This window comes from Polyodon spathula, chromosome 11, assembly GCF_017654505.1.
Source record: "Polyodon spathula isolate WHYD16114869_AA chromosome 11, ASM1765450v1, whole genome shotgun sequence".
NCBI lineage: Eukaryota > Metazoa > Chordata > Actinopteri > Acipenseriformes > Polyodontidae > Polyodon > Polyodon spathula.
This window is the reverse complement of record NC_054544.1, coordinates 45,735,447-45,762,276: the sequence shown is the minus strand read 5'-3', so window position 1 is coordinate 45,762,276 and position 26,830 is coordinate 45,735,447. Positions and strand designations below refer to the sequence as shown.

General features: G+C 41.1%; 2 protein-coding genes across 3 annotated transcripts; one reads left to right on the top strand and one right to left on the bottom strand.

Annotated features, from left to right (window-relative positions):
• Positions 1-14: 14 nt before the first annotated feature.
• On the bottom strand, positions 15-12,228 carry ing5a (inhibitor of growth family, member 5a). Its single transcript, XM_041263826.1, has 8 exons — positions 12,109-12,228; positions 10,543-10,614; positions 9,714-9,880; positions 8,019-8,130; positions 6,231-6,321; positions 2,088-2,223; positions 798-859; positions 15-338 (listed from the first exon to the last, which is right to left on the bottom strand). Exons 1-8 carry the CDS (start codon positions 12,143-12,145, stop codon positions 299-301), a joined length of 717 nt encoding a protein of 238 aa, XP_041119760.1. The 5' UTR covers positions 12,146-12,228; the 3' UTR covers positions 15-298.
• Positions 11,570-25,602, top strand: LOC121323084 (D-2-hydroxyglutarate dehydrogenase, mitochondrial-like). Of its 2 annotated transcripts, none has more exons than XM_041263825.1 (10): positions 11,570-12,021; positions 14,197-14,486; positions 15,492-15,549; positions 16,187-16,326; positions 19,532-19,725; positions 20,137-20,305; positions 20,589-20,732; positions 21,106-21,248; positions 23,322-23,487; positions 25,029-25,602. In XM_041263825.1, exons 2-10 carry the CDS (start codon positions 14,204-14,206, stop codon positions 25,295-25,297), a joined length of 1,566 nt encoding a protein of 521 aa, XP_041119759.1. In that variant the 5' UTR covers positions 11,570-12,021; positions 14,197-14,203; the 3' UTR covers positions 25,298-25,602. The 2 variants fall into 2 exon arrangements, with proteins under 2 accessions (XP_041119759.1, XP_041119758.1); XM_041263824.1 differs by lacking the exon at positions 11,570-12,021 and adding an exon at positions 12,465-12,595.
• The last annotated feature ends 1,228 nt before the right edge of the window (positions 25,603-26,830 follow it).

Sequence of the window (26,830 nt, the reverse complement as noted above, 5' to 3'; positions counted from 1 at the left end):
AATAATTTCTTTACACTGGGAACTTGAAGATGCTGCTTAGCCTGGACATTTTCTGAAATAATGAAAGTTTTTTTTTTTTCTTCTGTGTTTATTCTTAAAATTCAATAAAACAGACAGCGATCACTTTCAAGTATGATTTAGAGCTGTTTATAAAATCTGTATATTCTGACTGGCCACGAAGGATTTGTAAGTCACTGTCAGGTAAAGAGGAAATAATAAAGCAGATTAAATAGTATACTATTTTACTGTATAAACAAAAATATATTAAAGTGTTGATTCTGGAAAACTAATCTGTGGCTCATTTTTTCTTTCTGTCCTGGATGCAGCGAGGACAATACCTGCAAACAATAAAAAGAAATACACACATTTACAGAACAATCTGATGAGGACCGATGCATGTCCACATTGTTCTTATTACATATTGTAGAGCCTTCATTAAATCTGGTGGCATCCTTGAATAAATATCCACCTATGTGCAAAAGACTGTTAATGAGCAAGCCCTCAGTGCAGTGCCACCCCTGCAGAAACCCACTTTAGGTGGTAAAATGAGGTATAAGTGCCCCAGCTCAGACATTCAGCACTTATTCATCTACACCAATACGAAGTCATGTACGGACGTCTCCCACTTCTGCAGAGATCAATAGAAGTATCAAACAGTAGTGTAGTGTCACATCACAACATTTAGTCCCTCTAAACAGAAAAGACAAGGTATAGTAATAATTTATATACAGGTACCACTGTTCAAAGCATTTATAAAATCTAATTATCAATTGACAAGCTGACTTCTTTGAACCTACCATTTTCCTTTTGGTTTTGTGGTGAGGTCAACACATGCAAAATGAAACCACTCAATTGGACACTGTTAGAGAAAGAAAATAAAGAAAACACACATATTTAGAACCAATCTGTGCACACATTTTCCCATGCTAATAAAAGTACACACTCACAACCCCATAGAATTTATTTGCAAATAATTTGTATTATTCAGAACCAGGGCTCATATAAAACACTTCCAGTTTTGGTCAGAACAGGAAAGACAGATGTGACAGATCGTGTTAAAGCTAGGGCTGTATGCGAAGGTTCGAAGGTTCGAAGGTTCGTTCGCTAGCTAAGAATTCAAAGGTAGTTTTTAACCTTCATAGGTTCATCAAGTTGCATTTGCGCACTGTATTTATTTATTTACTTTTCTGTTACGAGAAACTGTTTGACAATGTGTGAATGCTATAAAATCACACATTAAATGGCACTCACAGGCAAAATTCGATCTTTTGATTTGCATAATGCATATTACTTAAACAAAAGTTGTTGTATTAAAATCCACTACCAAATCGTTATACATAATAACTCTATATGGTAGCTCTGCTGTGTATGGAGCAGGGTATAGTATCCAAAGCACTGGAGGGTACCTATAGCTGTTGTAGTGCTTCAGTAAAATATGTACTGAATATCTTGTGTACAAAACAGTGTAAGATGTGCTATGATAGAATGTTTGAAACATACAAAATATCCGCGAACACTAATCATTTTAATTTAAAAAATGGAGCACCGTCCAGCTCGTATTATCCAGAGGCAAAACTTTCATTTCTTCATTCGTCATTTCGAAAGAAAAGCGTTGTATAGTGTTAAGCTGTACTGAAAGACATGTCTCAAAATCCCTCTGCTGTTTCGGATGTTTTTGTTAAATGCCCACAGACCAAAAAAAAAGTTGAATGCAAACTTTAGATTACCTGTAAAATAATAGGATTTTCAATCAAATATAAAAAAGTAGCTACGGTGATGTCACCAGTAAATTAGGCAAATTAGCACCCTGGAAAGTTCAAACCTTCCTTCAGTAATGTGGTCCGAACCTTCGAAGGTCACAATGTACTCTTTGTTGCAGCCCTAGATAAAGCACGTGTTTCTTAACTGGATATGCGGTTCTTTAGGTATATTTAAAAATTTAAGTTGGGCATACGGACAGGACGGACAAACCAAATAGACAACCTTCATACAGCCCAAATTGTGACACTATCAATAGTATGTGCTAAATAATGTCTTTAGCAAATGTAACCACAATTACATCAGTGATGTGGATAAAAAATACTCACATCAGGGTTGTCGCAGCCAATCATCTCTCCGTATGACACCTGGTGGCACAGGCAGTAGGTTGGCTCGTTGGGGTCGACTGGCATGTCTAGCACGTCGGACGGATGCACTGAGAGAAGGGCTTCACTGTAGTCAGGGCTGGGATGGGGTAAAGGACAAAGAAGTTGAAGGAACAGCGGGTAACAAACCCCTTAACTTGCACACAGCGCTGTTAATCAAAGGGTGTCTGCTGCTGTGAAGGATGCCATGATCTCCCAAGAGGGATTGCGTGTCCAAACAAAGATTCTTCAGCATTCCTAACGTTATCTCAATCCAGGGGTAGAACATATACAAAATCTTAAGACGTCCGGACCAGCATGTAGCTCTAAATTTTACATGTGTGAAACTGGAAAAAACTTCTCTACCTTAAACTGTCCAGGTTTCTGCTGCTGGTGATTCCACACTGATAGAGGACTACTGGACTGCATGTCCTGCTGTGTTTCTTGTGCCAACAGTGTTTGAAATTCAGCAGGAAGGTGTCCGTCTACGCTGATTCTCATGAGGTCATTCACGGTGTTTGTTGAAAGGCGAGAGCGCAGTAAGGTTTTAAATCTGTTCATCGCACTAAACACTCTTTCACAGGCAATGTGCTTGGAAACAGAGCCAAAAGAATTTCAGCTAACAAGAATATATGTAATATTCTCTAGCTTGGTTCTGAGCAGGTAGCTATATACAGCAAGCACATTGCAAGTATTCTCCTTCATTTTATTTCCAGTTTATTTTAGAGCAATCCACTCACACTGGGCATGTTTTTCTTCATCACTTAATTTTCTCAAAGCAACTAATTAGTTCTGAAACATCATTATTTCTAAATGCTGCAAGAGCTTCTGCATCCATAATAGGCCATAGAGTAAAGTAAAAGACACTGAAAGCTGATACTGGTTTCTGCTGTAGAACTTGAAAATGTTTTCCAATGCAGCTAATGGTTTCATTCAGAAGTTTTCCCAGTTCTTTTTCCTGATCATTCGCATTTCCAGACAGCTTTATACCCTTAAAACTATCATCAGCGTAGCCATTACAAAATGTGTGCAGATGACATCCAGGTAGATGCCGAAGCCCTTCTTGGCGTAGGCAAGCCTCTTCTAACACATAGCAAACCTCTGTTACGAAGCAGTCATCACAATTGCTAACATTACGAACATAAACAATGTCTTCTACCACATTACTCCCATCTGCCATTATACATATAAACTGAGCTCCTTCCAACTCCGTTACTAATTCAAGCTTTAAAACTTCTGCTACATAGTGCTTTCAGTATGTCCAAAATATCAAGCCAGTATGCAAAGTTTTAATAAAATGCACACTTTTGATCTCAAGGAAATGGCCCTTAGCTTTCGGTGATTTATCATGCCTTTTGTCCACTGCAGAGTTTTCAAGATGCACATCAATCAATACGACATGTGTCAACACAGCCAATACTGCTCGTCACTGGCTAACCAAACATCTAACTTGTTTCAATGTGCCCATTTGCACCACACTCATCTCTAACAATGTGCTTCTCTCCTTCAACTGTCGCCAAAGTTTTGGAGAATACTGATACAGTTTTAACATGCCATTGACTGTATCCTTAAAGCTTCCTTTCAAGAAAGTAAACTTAACAGCATCTGCAACAGCCAATTCAAGCTTATGTGCTATGTAGTGAATGCGAACGAGAAGGGGAATGTCTTGTCATTCTTGGTGCAACACCAGAGTTTTTCCTTGTTTACAGCAGCGCCGTCCATATTCAAACCCACTACTTTCTCCAGCCTTTTTTCTTCATCTAATTGTACATCTTCTAGAGCTTTGACAATAACCTATTATATATATACCTTTTGCATCAGCACTTTCTACATCTACTAAACCTGCTAACATTACGAACATAAACAATGTCTTCTACCACATTACTCCCATCTGCCATTATACATATAAACTGAGCTCCTTCCAACTCCGTTACTAATTCAAGCTTTAAAACTTCTGCTACATAGTGAACAAACTCCTTGGCACTTTTGTCATTTAAATAGTTCCGTCCACAAACAACTACCTTTTTCACTTTCAATGCACACAGTTTCAAATTTTGTAAATGTTAGTTCTTCTTTTGTGATGCAATACGCAGTGCTAAACAACAGTCATTTTCTGCATTTGTTGTTCAGTCAGTTGAATCACACATTTTTTTTAACTGGTGTAGCTTTAGGGTTCTCTAGTGTTATTTCTGCCCTAACGCACAAGCTGCACTTTTTTATTTTGTTATGTGCTCTCACAGATGTCACTCAAACTGCATCACCCTGTACACCAGATAAAAAAAAAAATAGGAACTACTTTGATCGACTGTTTTCGGAAACCGACAACAAATTTTGCACATCACTGTACGTTCTTCAACAACACATTTGCACTTTTCAACTTTTTTTTTCTCTTTCCTGGAGGTTCACTTACACCAACTGTATCGTATGTTCTTTTTCAGTTTCCGTTTGAGCGGTTATGTTCACTAACACCAGATGTATTGTACACTGAGCATCAAAACAAACATATCACTTATATTTGAGTATCAAAAGAAACGTATCACTTACATTTGGATAAAATTCACTAGATGTGATCGAAAAACTGTTTTAGAGCAGGTGCAATAACTTTTTATTGTGCTGATTAACAACTGACATCACAAAGATTGGGCAGGTGTTGTGACTCTTGGTCTCCCAGTTCGTGGCCTGTCATTGACAGTGTTTGTGGTTATGCCATCTTGCCAGGTTTAAAACTGCTGGCTGTGAGCACCCAAGACAGCGAGTCACAGTACGCTGCCCTGGTCCAGCCTCCAACATGCCGATTGCATGAAGGCTTGCGCTCTTGACAGACGTGGTATATTGTTTTTTTCTGTGATTTTCTTTATTGCTTTTATTCAAGCTTGCAATTCAACAGCTGAAATCACTACATATCCAACGTACACTCAACTGTCTCACTAACTAGGTGATTAAGTGCATATGCTTCAGTCATAGTCGCTCAAGTGTGTCATGGTCAAGGATGAATGATCGAGTGAATAAAAAGAAACTAAAAACATTCTGTCAATGTCCCATCTATATACCTTTTCTCTTTTTCAAAAATAAATGTGATAAGTTTCTTTTGATGCTCTGTATATGTTCTTTTTCAGTTTCTATTTGAGCGGTATTAGAAAGTTCTTCAACATGTGGGTGACTCGTGGAAGGGCCATCTTCTCGTTGTACACTGCCAGGCAGTGAATATCCACTGTGTCCTTTTATTTAGCATTCACTATATGTACTGCACGACAATATTTAGCTAATTACGAAAGTACCTCTTTGTTGCCATTTTTTCATCAAATAACCATACATCCAGTATACTATCAAGAAGACAATGTGTTGGGAAAAACAAAATAAAAATTCCAAAATACTTAAACAACTCAGTGACACAAAATAAAATAATTTTAAAATAAACTTTTAAGAATGCTCAAAATGTGCTCCGATTAAACGATTTGTGTTACTTTCCCCCAGTTTCGGTAATCCATTTCAAATACAATCCGGTATCACTCCGACACCAGAACAGCTTAACCAGTAGCAGCTCAGGCATCACATTTTGCACAGGGATGCAATACTAGAACACGAGATGCTGGATGGAAGCGATATAAGTAAAAAAAAAAAAAGAAAAAGTGATGTGGGAGCAAATACGGAAATTTAAATCTGTAATAATGTAATTACTTGTTTTAGGGCACTGAAAAATATTAGGTTCCCGACTCAGGCATATAAGCAATTTTTACATGCCCCACCAAAACTGTTACATGCCGAGGGCATGTCGGGCAATATTATTTTGAAACACTGCAATCACAGAATCCTTCCTCAAAACAAATGCTGCCCGTATTTAGAAATTAGTGCATTTAAGGACGCTCAATTACACTTGTCAGTATCGTGCACGTGTTTCAAGTCCTGGCCCTCACAATCTTTGTGTCTTTTACCCTTTTGCGGGAGAGACTGTAATGTACACTAATGGCACAGTATATCCTGCAGTGAACCGGACTGGTGAAACACCCTCTACAGTATCCCATGACACATGCTGGTGGTCCTACAATCTTATCTAATTTTCTCAAAATAAAGAAAGCTGATATTAGCACATTAGCACTTGATTTTTACCTGGGCTTTATCTTTTTCTTCGGAGATTCATCATCAGACCCTTTCCTGCCTCGACCTCTTGATCCCCTCTTGTCCTTAAGGCCTTGGACTTCTGGAAGAAAACAAAAGCACACGTGAGGCTTATTGACAGGAACACACAGTCACGACTGGCTGCATCAATCGAACAATCTGTAGGTCAGTGTGTGATCAGGTTCATCGCCCATGAGGACAGTGTGTGATCAGGTTCATCCCGCATGAGGAGGATAGTGTGTGATCAGGTTCACCCCCCATGAGAAGGACAGTGTGTGATCAGGTTCACCCCCCCATGAGAAGGACAGTGTGTGACCAGGTTCACCCCCCATGAGAAGGACAGTGTGTGACCAGGTTCACCCCCCATGAGGAGGACAGTGTGTGATCAGGTTCACCCCCCATGAGAAGGACAGTGTGTGATCAGATTCACCCCCCATGAGAAGGACAGTGTGTGATCAGATTCACCCCCCATGAGAAGGACAGTGTGTGACCAGAGAAGGACAGTTCTCCCCCCCATGAGAAGGACAGTGTGTGATCAGATTCACCCCCCATGAGAAGGACAGTGTGTGATCAGATTCACCCCCCATGAGAAGGACAGTGTGTGATCAGATTCAGAGAAGGACAGTTCACCCCCCCATGAGAAGGACAGTGTGTGATCAGATTCACCCCCCATGAGAAGGACAGTGTGTGATCAGATTCACCCCCCATGAGAAGGACAGTGTGTGATCAGATTCACCCCCCATGAGAAGGACAGTGTGTGATCAGATTCACCCCCCATGAGAAGGACAGTGTGTGATCAGGTTCACCCCCCATGAGAAGGACAGTGTGTGATCAGATTCACCCCCCATGAGAAGGACATATTGATCAGAGAAGGACAGTGTGTGACCTTCACCCCCCTTGAGAAAAAGTACAGACTAGGGGCTTTCCAATGACGTGTTCAGTGTGTGTATGTGGAACTCCTAGCAGGAAATACGATCGCCTGAAGTTAAGCCCCTCATCATGTGACAGAGTTCACAGCTTAGGTTTCGTTTTGAGTCAACCACTCTTATCAGACATTGTTAACGGCAAGTAAATAAAAATAAATAAATAAAAACAGTTCCATGCATTAAAAAAACCGCTAGACTAAGTCAGGGCGGCCATGGCAGCTACTGCGTTTTGGACATCACGCATGTGCACATGACGCACGGTCAGGTCTTGCCGTGTCGTAAATGCCGTATAGATGTCGTAAAGCAGGGTAATAATGCAACAGAGCAAGTTGAGGATCGCCTTTATACAAATTACAATAGGTGTACTTTTATATTCACATTTGTTCTGGGCACCCAACAGAAATTTGAAAACTCTGCGTGTATACTGTCTAGTTTTTTTTCTTGTAAACTCAGTGACTTAGACTGGCAGCTGTCATGTTGCTCAAGTATAAATTTGTTAAATTACACAGATTTCAAATATTGTATTTATTCGGCCGATAATCACAATTATCGTGATAATTTACAGGTGATAATCAATAGCCGAAAATGTAATTATCGTCCAACCTTACCTCCATCCCTCAGGAAGAAGACGGTATGCTGCAAAAACTAACTGAAGTTATGCAAACAATCTCGTAAGCAAGCAGTGTATGGTGAATCAGGCTCAGGTGGACATCCATTTAATAACATTTTCCTGTAAAATTTTACATGGTGTTGAAACACTGCAGCGCTGAAGTAGTTTTCTTTCCTGCAAGTATGTGTGGTTTCATTAGCTTGTGTTTTTTGTGGACTGCAGCTCCCCACCCCACACACTCACTCTTTATGCCTCTCCCTTCTGGGCTCTCGTAACCGCTCACTTCCAGCTTCTCCTTCAGGTCTGCCTCAAAGCGGGCCAGGTCTGCATCCAGCCTGCGGATGTGCTTATCCACCTGAGCAAGAAGACACAGCACAGTCACAGAGAGCACAGGGACCAGAATAATCACTTGACAAGTCTGCACTGAAAGCGTACAGGCTTCACGGAAGAAAGAAACTACAGGGTCGATCAATGATTACTTGTGCGGAACAAATATCTGTATATTTGAATGACTTTTTTTGACATGTATTCGATGGCAAAAATAAATGTCTGTGTTTCAGAAATTACTTTATCTGTGTGAGATTTTATATGTATTGTAAAGGAGCCGGGCAGCATGATTCACTCAGCTAGAGCAGCTGCTCGCTTTCCCTTGCTTGTCACCTGCTAGCCATTGACACTGCTGCTGCTGTGAGTGGGGGGTGTATTCAGCCCACTGGCTAGCACGGAGCAGTGGGGGGAGTTCTCCTGGGGCGCCTTGACTGTCAGCTAAGATCAGACCCACACGCTGCTAAGTGCTGCTGTTCACTCGATTTGCTAAACAAAAGAGCTATCTGTTTTGGAAGATAAGCTATAGGCTTGGATTCTACACACACACACACACAGACATTATATATATTTTAGGAAGCAAGTCAATCGGGTCCGTTTATGTTTGTAAAATGATACAGGCCGTTCTTCCAAAAGAAATGGCTTGCATACTGATCAACGCTTTAATTTTCTTTAAGAAAGCGATCCTAGTTTTTGTTACGTGGAATGTAATAAAAGAGAAATAAAACAGTGAGCAAATGTTATTTGAAGTGTGTATTCAAGTTAAAAACTAAGGTTATTACTATATGAAAATGTGTCAATGGCCACTTTTTTATTGTGATGACACAATGCCAGGGAATTATTAAAAAGAATGCTTTGTCTTTACTTGAAATACACACAAGATTTTTTTTAAAACCATAACTGCTCTTGCATTGTTTGTTGTGTAGTTAATGCACAAGGGATAAGTAAGGCCTTTCTTACTTCTGAGATATTTTTTTTTACTTTCATACAGCGATACATATAATGACTTTGACAATATTTTGAAAATGAACAAATATCCAGATGAATATCTAAACCTTAAAGGAATATCCGAACATGAAAATTCCATGCTCGTCAAGCACTTATGATTACCAGCCTCAAACTATTCCTTCTGATCTGTGCAGTCTTAGACATGAAAGCACCTGCAATCAGCCTTCTGTCAGTCTCTCAGATCTGATCTACCATCATACTGTTCCATTACCATGACAACTTTATCAGATACATAAAGCTATCTGCTACATAAAGCTACCTATTTTGGATGATAAGCTATACGCTTGGACTCTTACACACACATACATACATACATACATACACACAATTATATATATATATATATATATATATATATATATATATATATATATATATATAGTGGTCCACTATGAAAGGCGCTATATAAAAAGTATTATTATTATTACATAAGGGACTGTGCATTTATACAGCAGTATGTGCTGCATATATCTGTGCTTCCATGTTTAGCCCATATGACCATTTTACTTCTACTCCAGAAGTTGCGTAAATAATAGGAATCCAATCACAGGGATATAGATAAACTAACAGAAGTTTGCTACCCCAAAATACTTTAAAGCCCCTCACCATTTCATAGGTCTGCATGGCCAGCTGTACTTTGTCATCGCTGTACTCCTTACACTTGCTGTAGGCAGTCTGGATTTTCTTCAGGTGTTCCACTCTCTGTTCCGAGGGCAGCTTCCTCACATTGGCTATGTACTCTGCTGCTAGCTTGTCGATTTCTACTTTCTTTTCTAAAGACGAGAAAGGAGAGAGGGGAGTTATATTACAGTGTTGTCTGAAGAGGATGCAAAACATTTCACTTTAATGCAAGTCAAGACAGGGGGTAGAATTATTTTCCATGCATAAGTTGAGGACTGAACCCAGAACACATTGCAGGATTTCAGGTACAAGGCTACGGGACACCCTAGCAGGTGTATTGGGAATCATGCTTTCAACTGAAGCCCTACATTTTTGTCTAAGTTGCAACTTAAATAGGAGTTAACATGCTGCTTGGAAGGGTTTGTAACCTTAACATAACTTTCATAAGACAGAACCCACTTATCCTGCCACATCACTTTTCTCATTCATTCAGTGTTGCAGGTAACAAGACCCTAGCACTCAAAACACCAACCAGTGGAACACGAATGCTGTCATGTAGCACATGAAGGAGGTTAACTTATAACACTCAGGCTGGACAAATGGCTTTACCAACAGGAGTTATTATAAAAACAAAAGCCATCACCAGCAAAACAATAAGGGCCACTGGTGAATGAATTAATGAGGCAATAACATTTTAAGTACTTGTATATATACACATTTCATATAGAACAAACGTATGAACTACCAATTATAAATTAGCAACACTGTAAATGTACTCTTAATGATCCCCCCAGTACCATCCACCTGCACACACCTTCAGTTCTGTGGTCTAAATCACGCATCAGCTGGAAGTTCCTCTGGAGTTCGCAAGGCAGATTTTCAATGCCTATAAGAGAAAGGCAAGGCATCAGGCACACTGGGTCATAACAACAGGACTACCTTGCATTTCATTTTTCATGGTCATTTGCACCAACTTTCAAGTCTTTCTTTTGGCACTAGGGTCAGTTTATTAAAACAAAAAGTGGAAAGCATATTACTTTTACAAACTAAAAATACTCCTTATATTCTTTACGCTGGCATTGGGAAAAATACTATTTTGTTGATAATAATTTTAACAATGTGGGTTAAAATACCCCCTGTGCAAGTTTTACATTTATTTTTTTTTCTGTTTTAAGTGTGTCGTCTCACAATCCTGTTCTGTAGTTGTAATCTACTTCACCAGAGTATTAACTTTTGTTGACAGTCCAGTTTGGTTTCAAATACACAGCCACCTGGCTCTGTGTATGAGAGTTTGCTATTAAAGGATGGAGTCATAAAGCAAGCTACATTGAACCACTGAAACATAAGGAACACCTCAGCAACTTTTTCTGGTCATTTATAAAGCTATTTGTTGTAGGTGCTTTTTAAAGGCATTTTAAACATAGCAGAGTGGTGAAAACTCCCCCTATATACAGTTGCTGAGGAGAAAAACACTAATCGGCAACCAAAGAGTTAAGTGTCTGTTGTGACTTGCTACCGCTCGAGTGAGACATGGTGTAAGAAACAGACTGCTGATCATAAATATTGTAAAAATGTGAGTCTCGTTCATTTTTAAATATATCACCAAAATGATTTTATACAACGATATAGAGAAAGTTACTGTAGTGTCTGCATCCCATCCCCTTTAATTTGCGCTAGATTATATTAACCGGGAGAGGTGACTGACTAAACCTCAAAAAACATGAACACAGAGATTATCTGCCATGTCACTGCGACTTTAAAAAACCCAAGACTTCAATACCCCCGCCGTGGTTGCCTATTAAAAGCTTGTGTACTTGTTAGTTATTTCGACCATATTTCCCTCACAGCACGACTGACTGACAGCGCGTACCAGCCGTGTGACGCACTTTTAATCAAAAAAGCCCGCTCGAGGTCCGAGGAAAAGGCTGCTGCGGATCTGTTCGATTTTTAAATTTCTCAAACATTCCACAATACAATTCAAATAATCACTCCCTCGTATAATTATTATGCATTTTACATTTACTCCCATTTCGGTATAAGCTGTACTTAATAACTGAATTAGTGTACAACAAACTTCCGCCTGCACCTCGATCGTTTCCTGTTTGTCTGCTTACATTTTCAACGCAGCTCAGCTACATTATTAATAACAGTCGGTTCCTAAACAGAAACTTTTCAAGCACTTCATTTTCCTAACTAGCGACCAGCTTAAGACTGAAACCCCTATTTTTGTTACTGATAAACCCGTATTGTTGAAGCGTGTACATAAACACGCACGACAGACACTCAACACACGGTAAGTACTTCAGTTACCTTCAAACTGCATTTATAAATCCGAATTATTTAGCCCAATTAACGCACACTAAAAAATAACGTTACTCACTGTCCAGATAGTGCTCTAGGTACATCGCTGTCGCCATTTTTCAGTTTTTAATAGTATATGTTTTATTCCGGCTCGGGTAAAAACGCTCTACGTCGGTATCTAATTACATATTCATAACCCTCCTTGCTCTGATTGGTTTGAATTGCGGAGGAACCAGACTGGAGCTTGGATAGGGTGGTTCACCAGTAAGGGGTGGAGCATAATGATGATTATTTGTTAAATTGCGTTCAAGTCAAAGAACAACAGAATTAAAAAAAAACAAAAAGTATAATCTAGTCGCATCTAATATAATGAACATCAATCACTTTCTACAAGAGACTGCGATACAGTTTATTTCTGTCGGCTTAAAATAAATACAGGGTACATCCCGTGGTGCCTGCCCCTTTAAGAAGCAGCGTACATTTTTAATGTTATAAATATTTTGACGTAGCTAATGAGTCTGTGCGATAGTCGGGTTTGTTGTGTCCAAAGTCATACAGTGTGACAGGTAAGAAATATAAATGGTGTAAAAAATTAGCAATAATCTATTTTGTTAGTCTTACTGGCGACCTTGTCATGGTCTGCAAGGTCGCGCAGTTCGGGGGGAACAATAAAGAGGAGCAGATCAAATCTCTCGCTAGTGGCATTTCAGAAAGTTGCACGTAAGATTTCTTGCAGTTACTAATCTTGCATTTTTGTCCAGTATCACTCTAAAGAAGTCGACCCGTTCTTAATGTAAAAACAGTCAACAAACATTACAAACATAACTAGCTGCCAACAACAATATTCTAACTCAGAATACATTGTAACAGACTCCTTGTCTGTTACAATGCATGCATGTGCATAGGAGGGCTGTAAAACAATTTGATCCTGTACAGAACTGGAGCATTGTGCAGTGTAATTATAAACAAGGAGTAGGGTACCCTACCATGCATGTCTCCCTGTTCTGATTGGAGGCCCCTGGTATACAGTCTCACAAGTTATAATAAGTCACGCAATAGGCGTACAGTTTTAACGTTTTTCTTTTGCTTTCCTGAGCTACAGCATCCTGCGGATGACATGTAATACCGAGGGCCTATTGTAAGTGACTCTGCAGCAGTTGTTGACTGGTAGATCACCCCCTGGTCTCTAAGTTGCTTTAGATAAAAAGTGTCTGCTAAATGACTCATTCAGAATGTTCATCAGCTATAACCTCCCACTGTTGCGGGTATAGTGGCAGGAGCTTTAGTTTGGCCTATAGGAGTGGTGAGGAGGAGGCTTTAAGGGTGCAGAAAGTTTGCTTCCCCACAACTGAAACTTGGAGGATGTAAACACACTTCTGTTGAAGTGCGGTGTTCAGTTTGTTTGGGGCTAGATTGAGACCACTGAACATTTCAAACCGAGGTCTCCAGAGGTGAAAGGTTTTAGTGGCTACCCAATTAGTCCTGCCAACTGCCCTGCACTGCCAGCAATGCCTTTTTTGTTTTGTTTTTTATTTTACTGTTTTTACTATAATAAGAGAAAATAATAATGACAGTAACTTTCTCCAAACAGTTTAGAGGTTGAACTGTTTGTACATGTGAGTCACTGTACGGTGCAAGCCAGTTGATTTCATATTTGGTATTTCCTCAGTGCAATCTTCCCCTTATGGAACAAACATATATTTTTAATATATGATAGAAAAGTATGCTCCTTATATTTTTCATATATAGAAAATGGCCCCCCTTTTTATAGATTTGAAATATATGGGATATATTTATAATGTGTTCTAGTCTGTAATCCATGTATTTATCTTATATGGATTACAGACTAATGAAAATATATGGTGCACCATATATTTTAAACCTATAAAATAAATATATGGATTATAGACTAAAATATATTTTAAATAAATAAAATGGAGCCATTTTCTATATATGAAAAATATAAGGATCATACTTTTCTACTATATATTAAAAATGTTTTTTCCATAAGGGACACACTTACCTGTTGCAGTCATTTCTTAAATATTTATGAAGGGCCTCTTATCATGGCTACAGACAAGCCTGATATTTGTACACGTTTTAATACTAAAGCTTAATCTTTCAGGAAATTAAAATGAAACTAACATCCCAACTCTGTACCCGCTAGGGATACCATGATGACACTGTTCTATGGTAGCAGAGCGTGGGGCCTATTTCACCGGGCTTCCTCCTCCTCTCGAGTGTGGCCCCACCTCCCTATGGCTGGGCTGAGTCCAGGCAGAGTCCTCCCGCCTCCCCCTCCTCGCCGAGCGGCCCAATCCGGAATGCGCAGACTCCCCTTCGCCACGCTGTCCCAGCAGGACCGAGACTTCTTCCAGACCCTGCTGCCTGGCAGGGCCCTCACTGACCCTGAGGTGCTGGAAGCCAGCAATGTGGACTGGCTCAAGTCTGTACGAGGTATGGGTCACTCCAGCTCAAAGGAACTTTGCATCAAGGGCTTGCATCAATTCATTATGTTTTTTTGGAAAGCCTTTGAAATATGGTAAATGCATAGTATAGACTGAACATCACTAAATATGGCAGCAAAAATTCGCCAGAACACCAAGCACAGGCAGAAGGTGCTAACAGTTAGGTACTTCTATAACTTAAATAACCTTGATGATCTACACAACTGCACTATACTTATTACCTGTTGGAAACCATTGTTTAAGGCGCAGTAGATTGCTACGTGAGATTCAAATGCATAATATAGCCATGGGAAAAGCATGAAGAATCTCTACAAAATTACCATGCAGATTTACTGTGGTAAACTTTTATAAGGCAAAGGTCAATGGCAGTTTCTGTAGAGCAACACGCAGGGGTGAGGAGGAGTTTGTAATTCACTTAATAACCTTGAGAAACTTCCAAGAAAAGAAAGTAAATACATGTAAACTTTATTGTGTATTGTTTAAGAGTCTCAAGGCCTGCCTCAGCAATATAGTGAAAGACCCACTGAAGTGAGACAAATCCTAGCGTTTCAGTGCACACAGTCCGAATGTCACCTGCCTAACACATTGTGTCACATTACACTGTACCACAAGGCTGCCGTGCAGTGCTGCAGTTGAACAGTACCCGCTCCTCTGTGTATTCTCTAGTTGAACAGTACCCGCTCCTCTGTGTATTCTCTAGTTGAACAGTACCCGCTCCTCTGTGTCTTCTCTAGTTGAACAGTACCCGCTCCTCTGTGTCTTCTCTAGTTGAACAGTACCCGCTCCTCTGTGTCTTCTCTAGTTGAACAGTACCCGCTCCTCTGTGTATTCTCTAGTTGAACAGTACCCGCTCCTCTGTGTCTTCTCTAGTTGAACAGTACCCGCTCCTCTGTGTATTCTCTAGTTGAACAGTACCCGCTCCTCTGTGTATTCTCTAGTTGAACAGTACCAGCTCCTCTGTGTATTCTCTAGTTGAACAATACTCTCTCCTCAGGTTCTAGTGAGTTGCTGCTCAGGCCACGGACCACAGAGGAAGTGTCTCAGATTCTCAGGTATCTATAAGGGGAACAAACACACACACACACACACACACACACACACACACACACACACACACACACACACACAGCGCCACAGCATAGTGAAGAATCTCATCAAACTTCGCCGCAAAGGAATTCACAAGGCCAACTGACTGCTGTGTATTCAGATTTTTTTTATTTTGTTATTTTTTATTTTTCTATGAAATACAAAAGTAAAAAAAATATTTCTTTGATAAAAGTATATGAATGATGAAAACAAAGCCAGAATGTAAATGAAAGGTACGAACAGTCAGGGCTGCTGAACTAGTCTGAGCTTTAAGCTGACTGTTTTGTGTAAGAAACATCTGAGTTCAGAGTCGCATTGTTCCAGTCATCACATTCAGGGGACTTTTTAAATTTAGAATTGTATTACGTTCAAGATTACAGACTGTAATCTATATTATAGTTGTACTATACTAAAATGCTTGTTTGTGTCTCTGTGCACATCTGTATGTCTTTGTGTGTGTATCTCTGTCTGTGCCCCTGTAGTGTGTGTGTCACTGTCTCAGTGTTTCTGTGTGTCTGTGTTGTGTCACATTTTTCTGTCTGCGTCTCTGTGTGTGTCACTCTGTCTGTGTCTTTCTTTGACTGTGTGTCTCTGTGTTTGCAGGTACTGCAATGCGCGGGGGCTGGCAGTGACCCCGCAGGGGGGAAACACAGGGCTGGTGGGGGGCAGTGTCCCGGTCTTCGATGAGATCATCCTGTCCACAGCACTGCTCAACCAGGTCCTGAGCTTCGACATTGTGTCTGGTGAGCCCCAGCGCTACTAACACAGGCAGTTCTCCCATACAGCCAGCCAAGGGGATATTCATACCTTCTACATCAGTGTCCGCGAGAGCCTTCCTTTTGGCCCGTTGAGCATCAGCTATCATTCATACAAAAGATAAGCAGGATAAGCAGGATTGAAAAGCCGCCACTATTTACAGGGCAGTTGTGTCGCCTAACAAGTGATATTTATTGACAACATGCCTGTGGCAAAGTGGCGGATTGTGTACAGGTGTAGGAGTGCAGCAAAAAAAGAGATTTGTAATCCAGTTTAGAAAAGTACTTTTATTTTATACAAGCCAGGTCTGGTGACCAAACAGTGATCCCAGGCAATGCACAGCAATGTGTAGTGCACAGGGTAAATAACGGGTTTGCAGTCCCAAACAAGAAACACAAGTATCTGTCCCACAATGTACAAGCACGGTCACCAGTCCTGGGTGTGCCCTGTAGCGCTTGTGGTGGGTGATACAGTTTAATGCGTAACAATAGTGTAGTGCTGTTATGGGTTTTGTGCTGGCCCTTAGTGACAACTCAGGAACGTGTTAGCTGTCTTTTAATATACAAGCAACAATTAAAACAAACACTCGCAATACGTTATCACAATACTGCACGGGTCCTTCCAGGTTATTTCTCATAACAAAAGCGAAGGAACAGATTACGATTCTCCTAACCCAGTGGTTCCCAAACTTTTTTTGCTGTGCCTCTGTGACAAAGTGCCCGCCCCTGTGTATATTATCTGTCATATGTTGCGTTTGGTTTGCTAAATGTTGGTGTATAGTCATTGGTACACGGGATATAAACGGGTCTGTAACACGAGTGTTTAAAATGTATATTTGTATTTAGGCACGGGATTGTACATCACTTCACGTACATTTAAAGTAGTTAATATGTAAGCACGAGGTTGCACAGAATTAATTCACTTGAATCCCAGCACGTGAATTAATTATGTGCAACCTCGTGCTCACATATTAACTACTTTAAATGTACGTGAAGTGATGTACAATCCCGTGCCTAAATACAAATATACATTTTAAACACTCTGTCACAGCCTCCCTACAGATATATTTTTTTTTGCTGCGCCCCCTTCCCCCCCTAGTAAACAGTACAATATTAAAATAAATATGATTTTTCTAAAATAACATTGTGATGTTGCGTGTAAAATAAAAGCAGACGCCACACAGGCAGTAGCTTGGTGCTTGAATTCAGCATTTATTAACACAGGAAAAATAAACAATTAAGGACCACACCAAAGCAAAACAAAATAACAAAAGCTCTGTGCTAAATTCCAGTCTACCTCTCGCTTTCACTGAGACAGCCTCTCTGTCACTCACTCGCTCTCCCATTCTGCTCATGCATGCACTCCTATTGATCTCTTCACATTAAACCGCTCCCTCCACCCACCTTCACCAATCCCAGGTATGGCTTTCGGGCAATGTTATAATATATATTTTGAAGATAGATACACTTTATTACAATCACTATTCGAAATTGTATTAACAGCAGTGCATAGTCACTTATTCCCATTCTTCATTCCACGTTTAAATGAGAAAGGACGTGGAGGATTTAAAAGCCCATTTAATTGATTCACAGCCAAACGCTGCAAATTAAATGATTGTACTATTGTTATTAGTGGTATTGTTATTACAGTGTAAATTTTATTTATATCACGGTCTGGTTTAACTAGTGCTTAATCTACAACCATTGAAACACTTTTAAATTATCCAGGTCCTTAATTTCGGATTTGGTAAAAGCGGAATAAAGAATGAGAAAACAAGGGTGCAGCATTTTAATAACTGACTAGTCTGTTAATGTTAATGCAATTATGAATAGTAATTGTAATATTTGTCCAGCGTATTTTTTTATTATTTTTTTTTATAACATTATAAAATGTTTATTTCATAAAATGTTGCACCCTCGTTGTCCGTTTTCTGCACGGAGCAAAACCCAAGACCCCACCCACTCTATTTATAAACTGCAGGTCTATCTAAATGTGTGTTTTTTGGAGGTGTTTTTGTGAACAAAATGTAAGATACCAGCTGCACTTTGTAGGAACAGTTGCCATGATTAGCCCCGCAACTCAAATCAAGGAGAGATGGGCTGGACCATAGAATCTCTGAGATACTATAGGTCTGAAACAACACAAACTATGTGGACGGGGATTGGTCAGATTTCGCAGGGGGTTGCACAGATTAAACATGATCCCTGCCTGGGTAGTTGATCGGTCAATCATCCTGGAGGCTGGCCCACGAGTCTGCCATTTACCGCGGAGCTTTTACAATCGTCAGGAAGTCAGAAAAAAGTCTTATACAGTCAGGTATTAGTGCCCCCTTAATAACCTCATTGTGCCCCCCCCCCACCACTTAGCCGCAATGCTAGGAAGACCTGCTGAAGTCTGCAAGAGACCCAGGAATTGGGAGAAGATTCATCTTCCAGCAGGACAATGACCCCAAACATACAGCCAAAGCCACACTGGAGTGGCTTAAAAACAAAAAGGTCAATGTCCTGGAGTGGCCCAGTCAAAGCCCAGACCTCAATCCAGTTGAGAATATGTGGAAAGAGTTACAATTTGCTGTTCATCAAAGGTCCCCATCCAACTTGACCTATCTTGAGCAATTTTCTTGGGCAAAAATTGCAGTGTCCAGATGTACAAAGCTGGTAGAGACTTATCCAAATAGACTCATGGCTGTAATTGCTGCCAAAGGTGTATCTACCAAATATTGACTCAAGGGGTGAGTACTTATGCAATCAATTATTTTCTGTTTTGTATTTGTAATTAATTTAGAACAATTTGTAGATTTTATTTTTCACTTTGACATTATGGACTTTTTTGTGATGATCAGTGGCAAAAACTCCTAATTAAATCCATTTTGATTCCATGTTGTAACACAATAAAATGTGGAAAAGTCCAAGGGGGGTGAATACTTTTGAGAGCCACTGTATACGCTCACAGAAAGCCCACAGACACCAGTTATATCTATAGTAAGTTTATCACAATTATCCAGTATTATTTATTTTCTTTAGATGTTATGAATATGTATTTATTTAAAATAGTAATAAATACACAATTAGAATGATAAGTGGAGTGCACTGCACTGCATGAAGTGCAGGCTTCCGTCCTCTATCCGATGTGTGTCTCTGTGCTGCTCAGATCTGTATTGGAATTCCATCTGTGTGTCTCTGTACTGCTTAGGGATCCTGACCTGCCAAGCTGGCTGTGTGCTGGAGGCTCTCAGCTCCTTTGTGGGAGAGCAGGACTTTGTCATGCCTCTGGACCTCGGGGCAAAGGGCAGCTGCCATATTGGGGGCAACGTGGCCACCAACGCAGGAGGGCTGAGACTACTGAGATATGGACCACTGAGAGGAACCGTGCTGGGGCTGGAAGTGGTAGAGATAGAGAGACTGCGACTAGTTATCTAATTGAAATGAAACATCTTAAGGGCATTATAAACACAAGTTTATGAGAGTCAATATCTGGGGATAAAAGGAGATTACTCCATATGTCGGTCCATCCCATTAAGCTTCCATTTCACACATACAGTATGAAGAGAACTACTTCCCCAGTAATGATAAAAAAAATTGGTCTGTTTGTAGTCTTAAGTTGATTCTTGTTAGAGTGATTAGTTTAGAACTATCTTATTGGTGTTGCAGGATTTCAGTTAAACTAGTTATCTAAACTTAGGAATGCACTGGAATCATTCTGTTTTTCATGTGTGTTTTACAGTGTTGTAGTGAAAGTTTAAGTCTTAGCTTTCCTGATTATTCCCCTGTGTTTCTTGCTCTCTTTACCTGGGGCAGGTTCTGGCTGACGGCACAGTGCTTGACGCCCAAGCCCCCCTCAGGAAGGACAACACAGGCTACGACCTGAAGCAGCTCTTCATCGGCTCTGAGGGCACTCTGGGGGTCGTCACCGCAGTGTCCATCCTGTGTCCACGTAAACCCAGTGCCGTCAACCTGGCTTTTCTGGGTGAGCCGAGTGCCCGGCCTTTGAGTCACCACAAGATCGGGCTCTCCCTTCCTGTCTGGCTGTGAGTGGGTCTGGCTAGCTGTCAGTGTCTGAACGTGTGTGTCTTCAGCAACTTTGCATGCGTGTCTATTTCTGTCTATCAGTGACAGTGTGTGTGTGTCTTCAATGACTGTCAGTGTGTTTTTCTCCGTGTGTGTTTCTCTGCCTGTGTGTGTGTGTCTGTCTGTCTGTGTAGTTTGCTCTCAAAGCCCCCTCCTCTTCTTTGCCTCTCTCTTACCTGCAGGGTGCGCCACTTTCCCACAAGTCCTGGAGACCTTCCAGCGCTGCAGAGGCATGCTGGGAGAGGTCCTCTCTGCCTTTGAGTTTCTGGACAGTGTCTGTATGAAGCTGGTCCAGGATCACCTGAAACTGACCAACCCCATTCAAGGTAAATTGAATACTCCTTGGCTCCAATGTTAAAAATATAGGGGGATTGGATTCAGTAGCTTGGTAACATGTGTAGGTTGAGTGAAAAAATGGGTTTCCTATTGATCTTCAATCCTCCTTATTGGATGTTGCAGCAGTGAGGAAACTTTCAAATAAGAGTATAAAATTGGGGGTGAAATGATCCAAAAAATATTTTGGATATTTTATTACACACCGGGCAGATTCTAATATGAGATGCTCTGTCCACTTAGAGCCATAGTAAATGAACCCTGCTTAGCTCAGTACGTTGCATGTTAAAGCATGTGAGGTGTTTGTCTCTGGTTCTGGTGTGCTTTCCCTGCTGATCCTAAAGAGGGCGCTGTCTCCTCTGGCAGAGAGCCCGTTTTACATTCTGATCGAGACTTCGGGATCCAGCGCTGCCCACGACGAGGAGAAACTGCACTGCTTCCTGCAGGAGGTCATGACCTCTTCCCTGGTGACTGATGGGACTGTGGCAACGGAAGACAGCAAGATCAAGGTAACAGCTCTCCTCCTTTCTGCTTTGCTGTTTTTCCATTCTGGTTTGTTTTTCGGTTTGAAACCTCTCCCTACTTCAACAGCCCACCTGCTACTGCTTGTTCAGCCTGTCCTACGAACAAAAAGAAACTACAATTAACACCAAAACCGGTCTCCACTGAACTGTCAGAATCATGTCTAACTTCCAAGTGCATCTCTTACACCAGGGTGTAACCATTAACCTGTCCCCCCTGCAACACTTGCGTTGATGTAAGCAATGCTACATTTGTTCCATGTGTTCTCTTTTTTACGGACTGTGGCAATCCCAGGGGTGAGCTAATCAATGTGAGGTATGTGCGGGCAGACATTTTGTCGGGGTTGTGTCCTCACACAAAATGGCCGAACACTGAACACAAAATGGCCGACAGTCAAAAAATGGCCTACTGGTAAAACTACCCTGAAACAGGAGTCTTGGGAGGAATGGGATGAGGTGCTAATGGATTGTTAATGGGTTGTTGATAGGGCAATCAGACCCCAGCCACCTGTATTTAAAGGACAGCTAAAACCTCATTAAGTGTGTGTGATGGAGGTGAGACAGCTTTTGCTGGATCGGTTTAAGAGAGAAGGAGAAATTATTGAACAGAGAAATTATTGAATACCTGTGCATGACTTGGATTGTTTGGACTACTCTGCAGGTGATGAGACCCTGTTCGTATGATAACATGCTTTGTGTAACTTTGCGATCTAACTCAACAACCCAGAGATAATAAACCAACAGGCACTGTCCTGATTAACCTTGATACCAGTGTGTGTTGCTTCTGTTCTCTTCTTTACAGATCAACACATTGTCACGGGATATATCCAGGATATATTTATATCTAACAGGGGGCCATGTTAATGGTTACTCTGGTATATCAGATGGAGGTTAGACACAATTCCTAGAGCTCTATTGAGGCCACAAGGGTGCTTTAAAAGCCACCAGGATGTGGTGACAGAAATGGAAAATGATACAAAGTGAATCTTAACAAGAATCTAATACATTAAGATAACTGGTATTTCACGCCCATACCAGGTTTCTCTAAGATAATAAATAGGGTGTGGTTTCAATTAGCATGCAATCTAAGAATTCGTTGGAAAGACACACTGCTAAGATTACAAAGCAATACAGTTGAAAGAGCTGCAGCTCTACAGTCACACCTCAGGACATTGCTATTATACACTCCTACATTTCTTCCTCAGTCACTTCACTCATTCATTACCTTGGTGGTTGTAAAGAATGGACAGGCATGTTGAAGTGCAGGTCTGCCGGTATGTCCTGTTGGTCAAGATTATAGAATCTCTTCCCTACACAGCTGTGCATTTGTCCCACCTATAGCCGTCCACATTTCGTGCAGCCAAGTCGGCAACATTTATACTACCGTACCAAAGCTGTAAACTGACAATCAGAATATGTCACGAAACGAGCAAATGCACTTGATTTGTCACTTAAACGTGACCTCTCCTTAACCCCAAAATAATCTACTGCTGTGTTTTTCAATGCAAGTTTAATCAGAGAGAACACCTTGCCCAGGACTACAATCTCACAACTCACTGCAGAGATGACGCGTTTCTAGGGAAATTAAGGAAAGTAAAAAATGATTAAAACAAGCTTATCAAAAGGATAAAAGAAAGGTAGGACAAATAATCACTTGTAAAATATAAATACATACAGAATATATTCACATGTCTTTGAGATTAGAATAATCAGGTGTTCATGAACAATTGTGTGTTGCCAGGGAGACCTCCGGGTCAGGGTCACATTCTGGTTTGGTCAGAATTGCCAATGCCAGCCTGGACTTCACAGGCATCACTTGCTGGAAGATTGACCTTGTGGAGAGCCCAGATGTAGAACTTGCTTACAAACACAAACCCCACTTCATTTACAAGTACTCGCACAATCAAAAACAACACAGTAAAAATCAGGGTGTACCGAAACTCAAATTTTCCTAGTAATTACCTTTAAGAAATTTGAAGTTGTTTGGTATTAATTAAATGGAGTAGAATGTGTTAATGACTCGGTTTACACATTGCCCTGTGATGGCTCTGTTTCTGGCAGGCTCTGTGGGCTCTGAGAGAGCGCATCACGGAGGCCCTGACTCACGACGGCTGTGTGTACAAGTATGACCTGTCCCTGCCAGTGCAGCACATCTACCAGCTAGTGGAGGACATGCAGAAGCACCTGGGCACGAGGGCCAAGAACGTTATGGGCTACGGACATCTCGGTGAGCCTCTGGGAAACATGTGCATGGGGAAAGGACTGGTTCAATGGCAAGTCTGTATCACTGTCATTTATGTGTCTTTCTAACAGAGAGCCTCTTTAATTTTACATCAAACTCACAGAGATTCATGATTTTCACCTATTCCTTAATTTGCCAGTTTTCATTATTAGGGTAGGGATAGTAAATCACCTGCTTCTGTACGCTGTGATAACAACTGTCTGAGTGATCTTGTGACTCTGCTGAAATTGTATCTGTACTAACAGACAATACATTAAACGGACAGCCTCCTATTGCAATAAAACAAATTCGTTATTTACTGAAATATATCTTCTGAATGTGAAATCATGGGTTTCTAGATATAAATCAGTATTTTTGGGGTGTGCAGTCGTACATGTGACAGCGGCTTTCGTAACAATAACGATAAGTATTGGTTATAACATATGCACATTGATAAAGACTTTATCTATAACTTTGAAACTCTCCATAGTGTTGTGTGGCAGTGTGCCCCACCCATGTGTGGATTTTGTGTTATGTGTTTCGTGTGGTGTGTTAATGTTGGTATCTAGGTATTGGTGCATGGGATATAAATGGGTCTGTGTAGCATGAGTGATTTAAAATATAGGTATATTTAGGCACGGGATTGCATAATCACTTCCTGTGCAGATAAAGTATGTAATAGTATGTGAGCATGGGGTTGCACAGATTAGTTCACATGTTGGGATTCAAGTGAATAATTAATTAGTAATTGAATCCTGGCACAGCTGTATATATAGATGCACATTTTACTCACACAGGGTTGTGTGTTCAGGGTGAAAGAATGGGAGAGAGTGAGGAGAGTAAAATAAAAAGGTAAAGCAAATAACTGCAACAAGTGCTGGAAGCACAGCACCGTACTTGCTTGTGTTTAGTGTTAGTGCAATCGCCAATGTGTTATTTTTTTCTTATTTCCTCCCCAATTTAGTCATGTCCAATTATTTTTAGGCTCAGCTCACCGCTACCACCCCTGCGCCGACTCAGAAGCGGCAAAGACGAACACGTGCTGTCCTCCAAAGCGTGTGCCGTCAGCCAACCGCTTCTTTACGCACTGTAGACTAACCATGCAGCCACCTCAGAGCTACAGCGTCGGAGGACAATGCAGCCCTGGGCAGCTTGCAGGCAAGCCTGCAGGTGCACGGCCAGACCACAGGGGTCGTTGGTGCTTGGTGAGCTGAGGACACCCTGGCCGACCTAGCCCTCCATCCTCCAGTGCGGCGCTCGGCCAGTTGAGCGCCACCCCCTAGGAACTCCCGCTCACGGTCAGCAGTGACATAGCCTGGATTCGAACTTGCGATCTCCAGGTTATAGGGCACATCCCCGTGGAGCGCCTTTACTGGATGTGCCATGAATGGTAATTCTAAGCATGATTACAGTGTTATTAAACCTTGACCACTAGAATGATAGAAATGTGGAATTTACTGTGTCGTGTTCTGCCTTTTTTAAATCTGGTGGATGTGATCTTTTCAACACTGAACAGTTGAATACTGTGGAGTGGTTTGTCTTTCCAGGAGATGGGAACCTGCACCTCAACATCACCTCCCCCTCTCATGACCCCGCCCTCCTCGCTGCCATTGAGCCCTATGTCTACGAGTGGACCGCACGGCATCATGGGAGCATCAGTGCCGAGCATGGCCTGGGGCTGAAGAAGAGGAACTACATTCATTTTAGCAAGCCGGCCCCCGCCGTGAGACTCATGTGGCAAATCAAGAGCCTGTTGGACCCCAGGGGAATCCTCAACCCCTACAAGACACTGCCAGACCGAGCAAGCACAGACTGAGCTGGGACAGGGAGCATTCACCAGCACAGACTGAGCTGGGACAGGGGGCGAGTTCACCAGCCTCTCCTGCCTTTCACCTCTAGGGGTCTGGGGTTCAGTACGGCTGCTCAGGCACAAGGAAAGGGAGTTTGGTCAGTGACATCAACTTTGCCCCTGGTGGACACCAGCTTTGTTTTAATTTTTGATTTTTGCCCTGCACTAGACAAAGTTGAAAACATGTAATTATATTGGAATTATTTCTTTCAGGCGCTCATAATACACAATAAATCAAGACTTGCATAACAAAATGACCACCTATATGTATTATGTGTTGACAAATTGATTTGAAAGAAGGGCTAATAGTTCACTTAAATCAAAAATATATAAATTAGTGTATTAAGAAGAGCTACAACTATTTCATCACAAACTCTGCTTTTACCAGCTGAGTTTTTTGAGACCTTCCAATTTTCATGTTAAAATGTGCTCTTTATCTCTGAACGCTACAAGGTATGAGAATTGCCCTTAAAATATATTTGTAGAAACACTGAGGTTTCTCCACCATTGAAAAACTTAAGATAAATACAATTTAGCGATTAAGATGGTGCTAGTACTGTATTGGTATAATATTACATCTGTGATAAATTCGAGAGATTGACAGATGTTTTTGTTTGTAGTGACAGGGAGAGACAGGAAGATGCTGACGTGGAAGAGTGCGACAGTGACAGGGAGGGACAGGAAGAGTGTGACAATGCCAGGGAGGGACAGGAAGATGCTGACGTGGAGGACTGTGCCAGTGCCAGGGAGGGACAGGAAGATGCTGACGTGGAGGAGTGTGCCAGTGACTGGGAGGGACGTCTACTTTGATTGTTCATGTGGGCACAAATGATATTAGACTTAAAAAATGTGAGATTCTCAAGACTGATTTTAAATCACTTTGCCGTAAGGCTAAACAATTGTCTGAGAATATGATCATCTTTGGCCTGCTATCTACTGTTAATAGGGGATATGAAGCCTTTAGCAGACTCTCCTCCCTAAATCATTGGCTCTTTAAATGGTGTACTTAAGAGAATCTGAGCTTCATCAATAATTGGAACAGTATCTGGGAGAGACCTGGTTTTTTTTGGTTTTTTTAGGAGAGGTGGTCTGCACCTAATAGAACAGGTTCAACCATATTGTCAAATATAGAAACTTACTGTAAAGACCTCTGACTGATTTACATTGCCATCTACTAAAATACAGCATTGGGATGGGGAGTTAATCCAAAGAGTCATTTTCAATGGAAGTAAAGGTATCCTGCTCTCCACACCACCTGCACAATATCGAAAGAGGGTTACAGTACTCTTATTCAAATTCCTTACATCCATGCTCAACCCCATGCCCAGCTGTGAACAATCTACATCTAGGCTTATTAACATTAGATCTTTGTCAAATAAGGCTCCTCTAATTAGTGATTTCATTCAGGATAAAAATAATGATATTTTCTGTCACGTCAAAACCTGGCTTGGGGAAGATGACAATAGATCATTCATTGAAGCATCTCCTAATTATTATTTT

Bases quoted from the DNA above. Each gene is read 5' to 3' on its own strand.
- ing5a (XM_041263826.1), bottom strand. From the start codon at position 12,145: ATGGCGACAGCGATGTACCTAGAGCACTATCTGGACA. The intron at 9,881-10,542 runs GTGTGTGCAGGT...TCTCGTCTTTAG, and splicing joins TTTAGACCACAGAACTGAAG to AAAAGAAAGTAGAAATCGAC. The intron at 8,131-9,713 runs GTGAGGGGCTTT...CTTCTTGCTCAG, and splicing joins CCATGCAGACCTATGAAATG to GTGGATAAGCACATCCGCAG.
- LOC121323084 (XM_041263825.1), top strand. From the start codon at position 14,204: ATGATGACACTGTTCTATGGTAGCAGAGCGTGGGGCCTATTTCACCGG. The intron at 14,487-15,491 runs GTATGGGTCACT...CTCTCTCCTCAG, and splicing joins CTGGCTCAAGTCTGTACGAG to GTTCTAGTGAGTTGCTGCTC. The intron at 16,327-19,531 runs GTGAGCCCCAGC...TGTACTGCTTAG, and splicing joins GAGCTTCGACATTGTGTCTG to GGATCCTGACCTGCCAAGCT.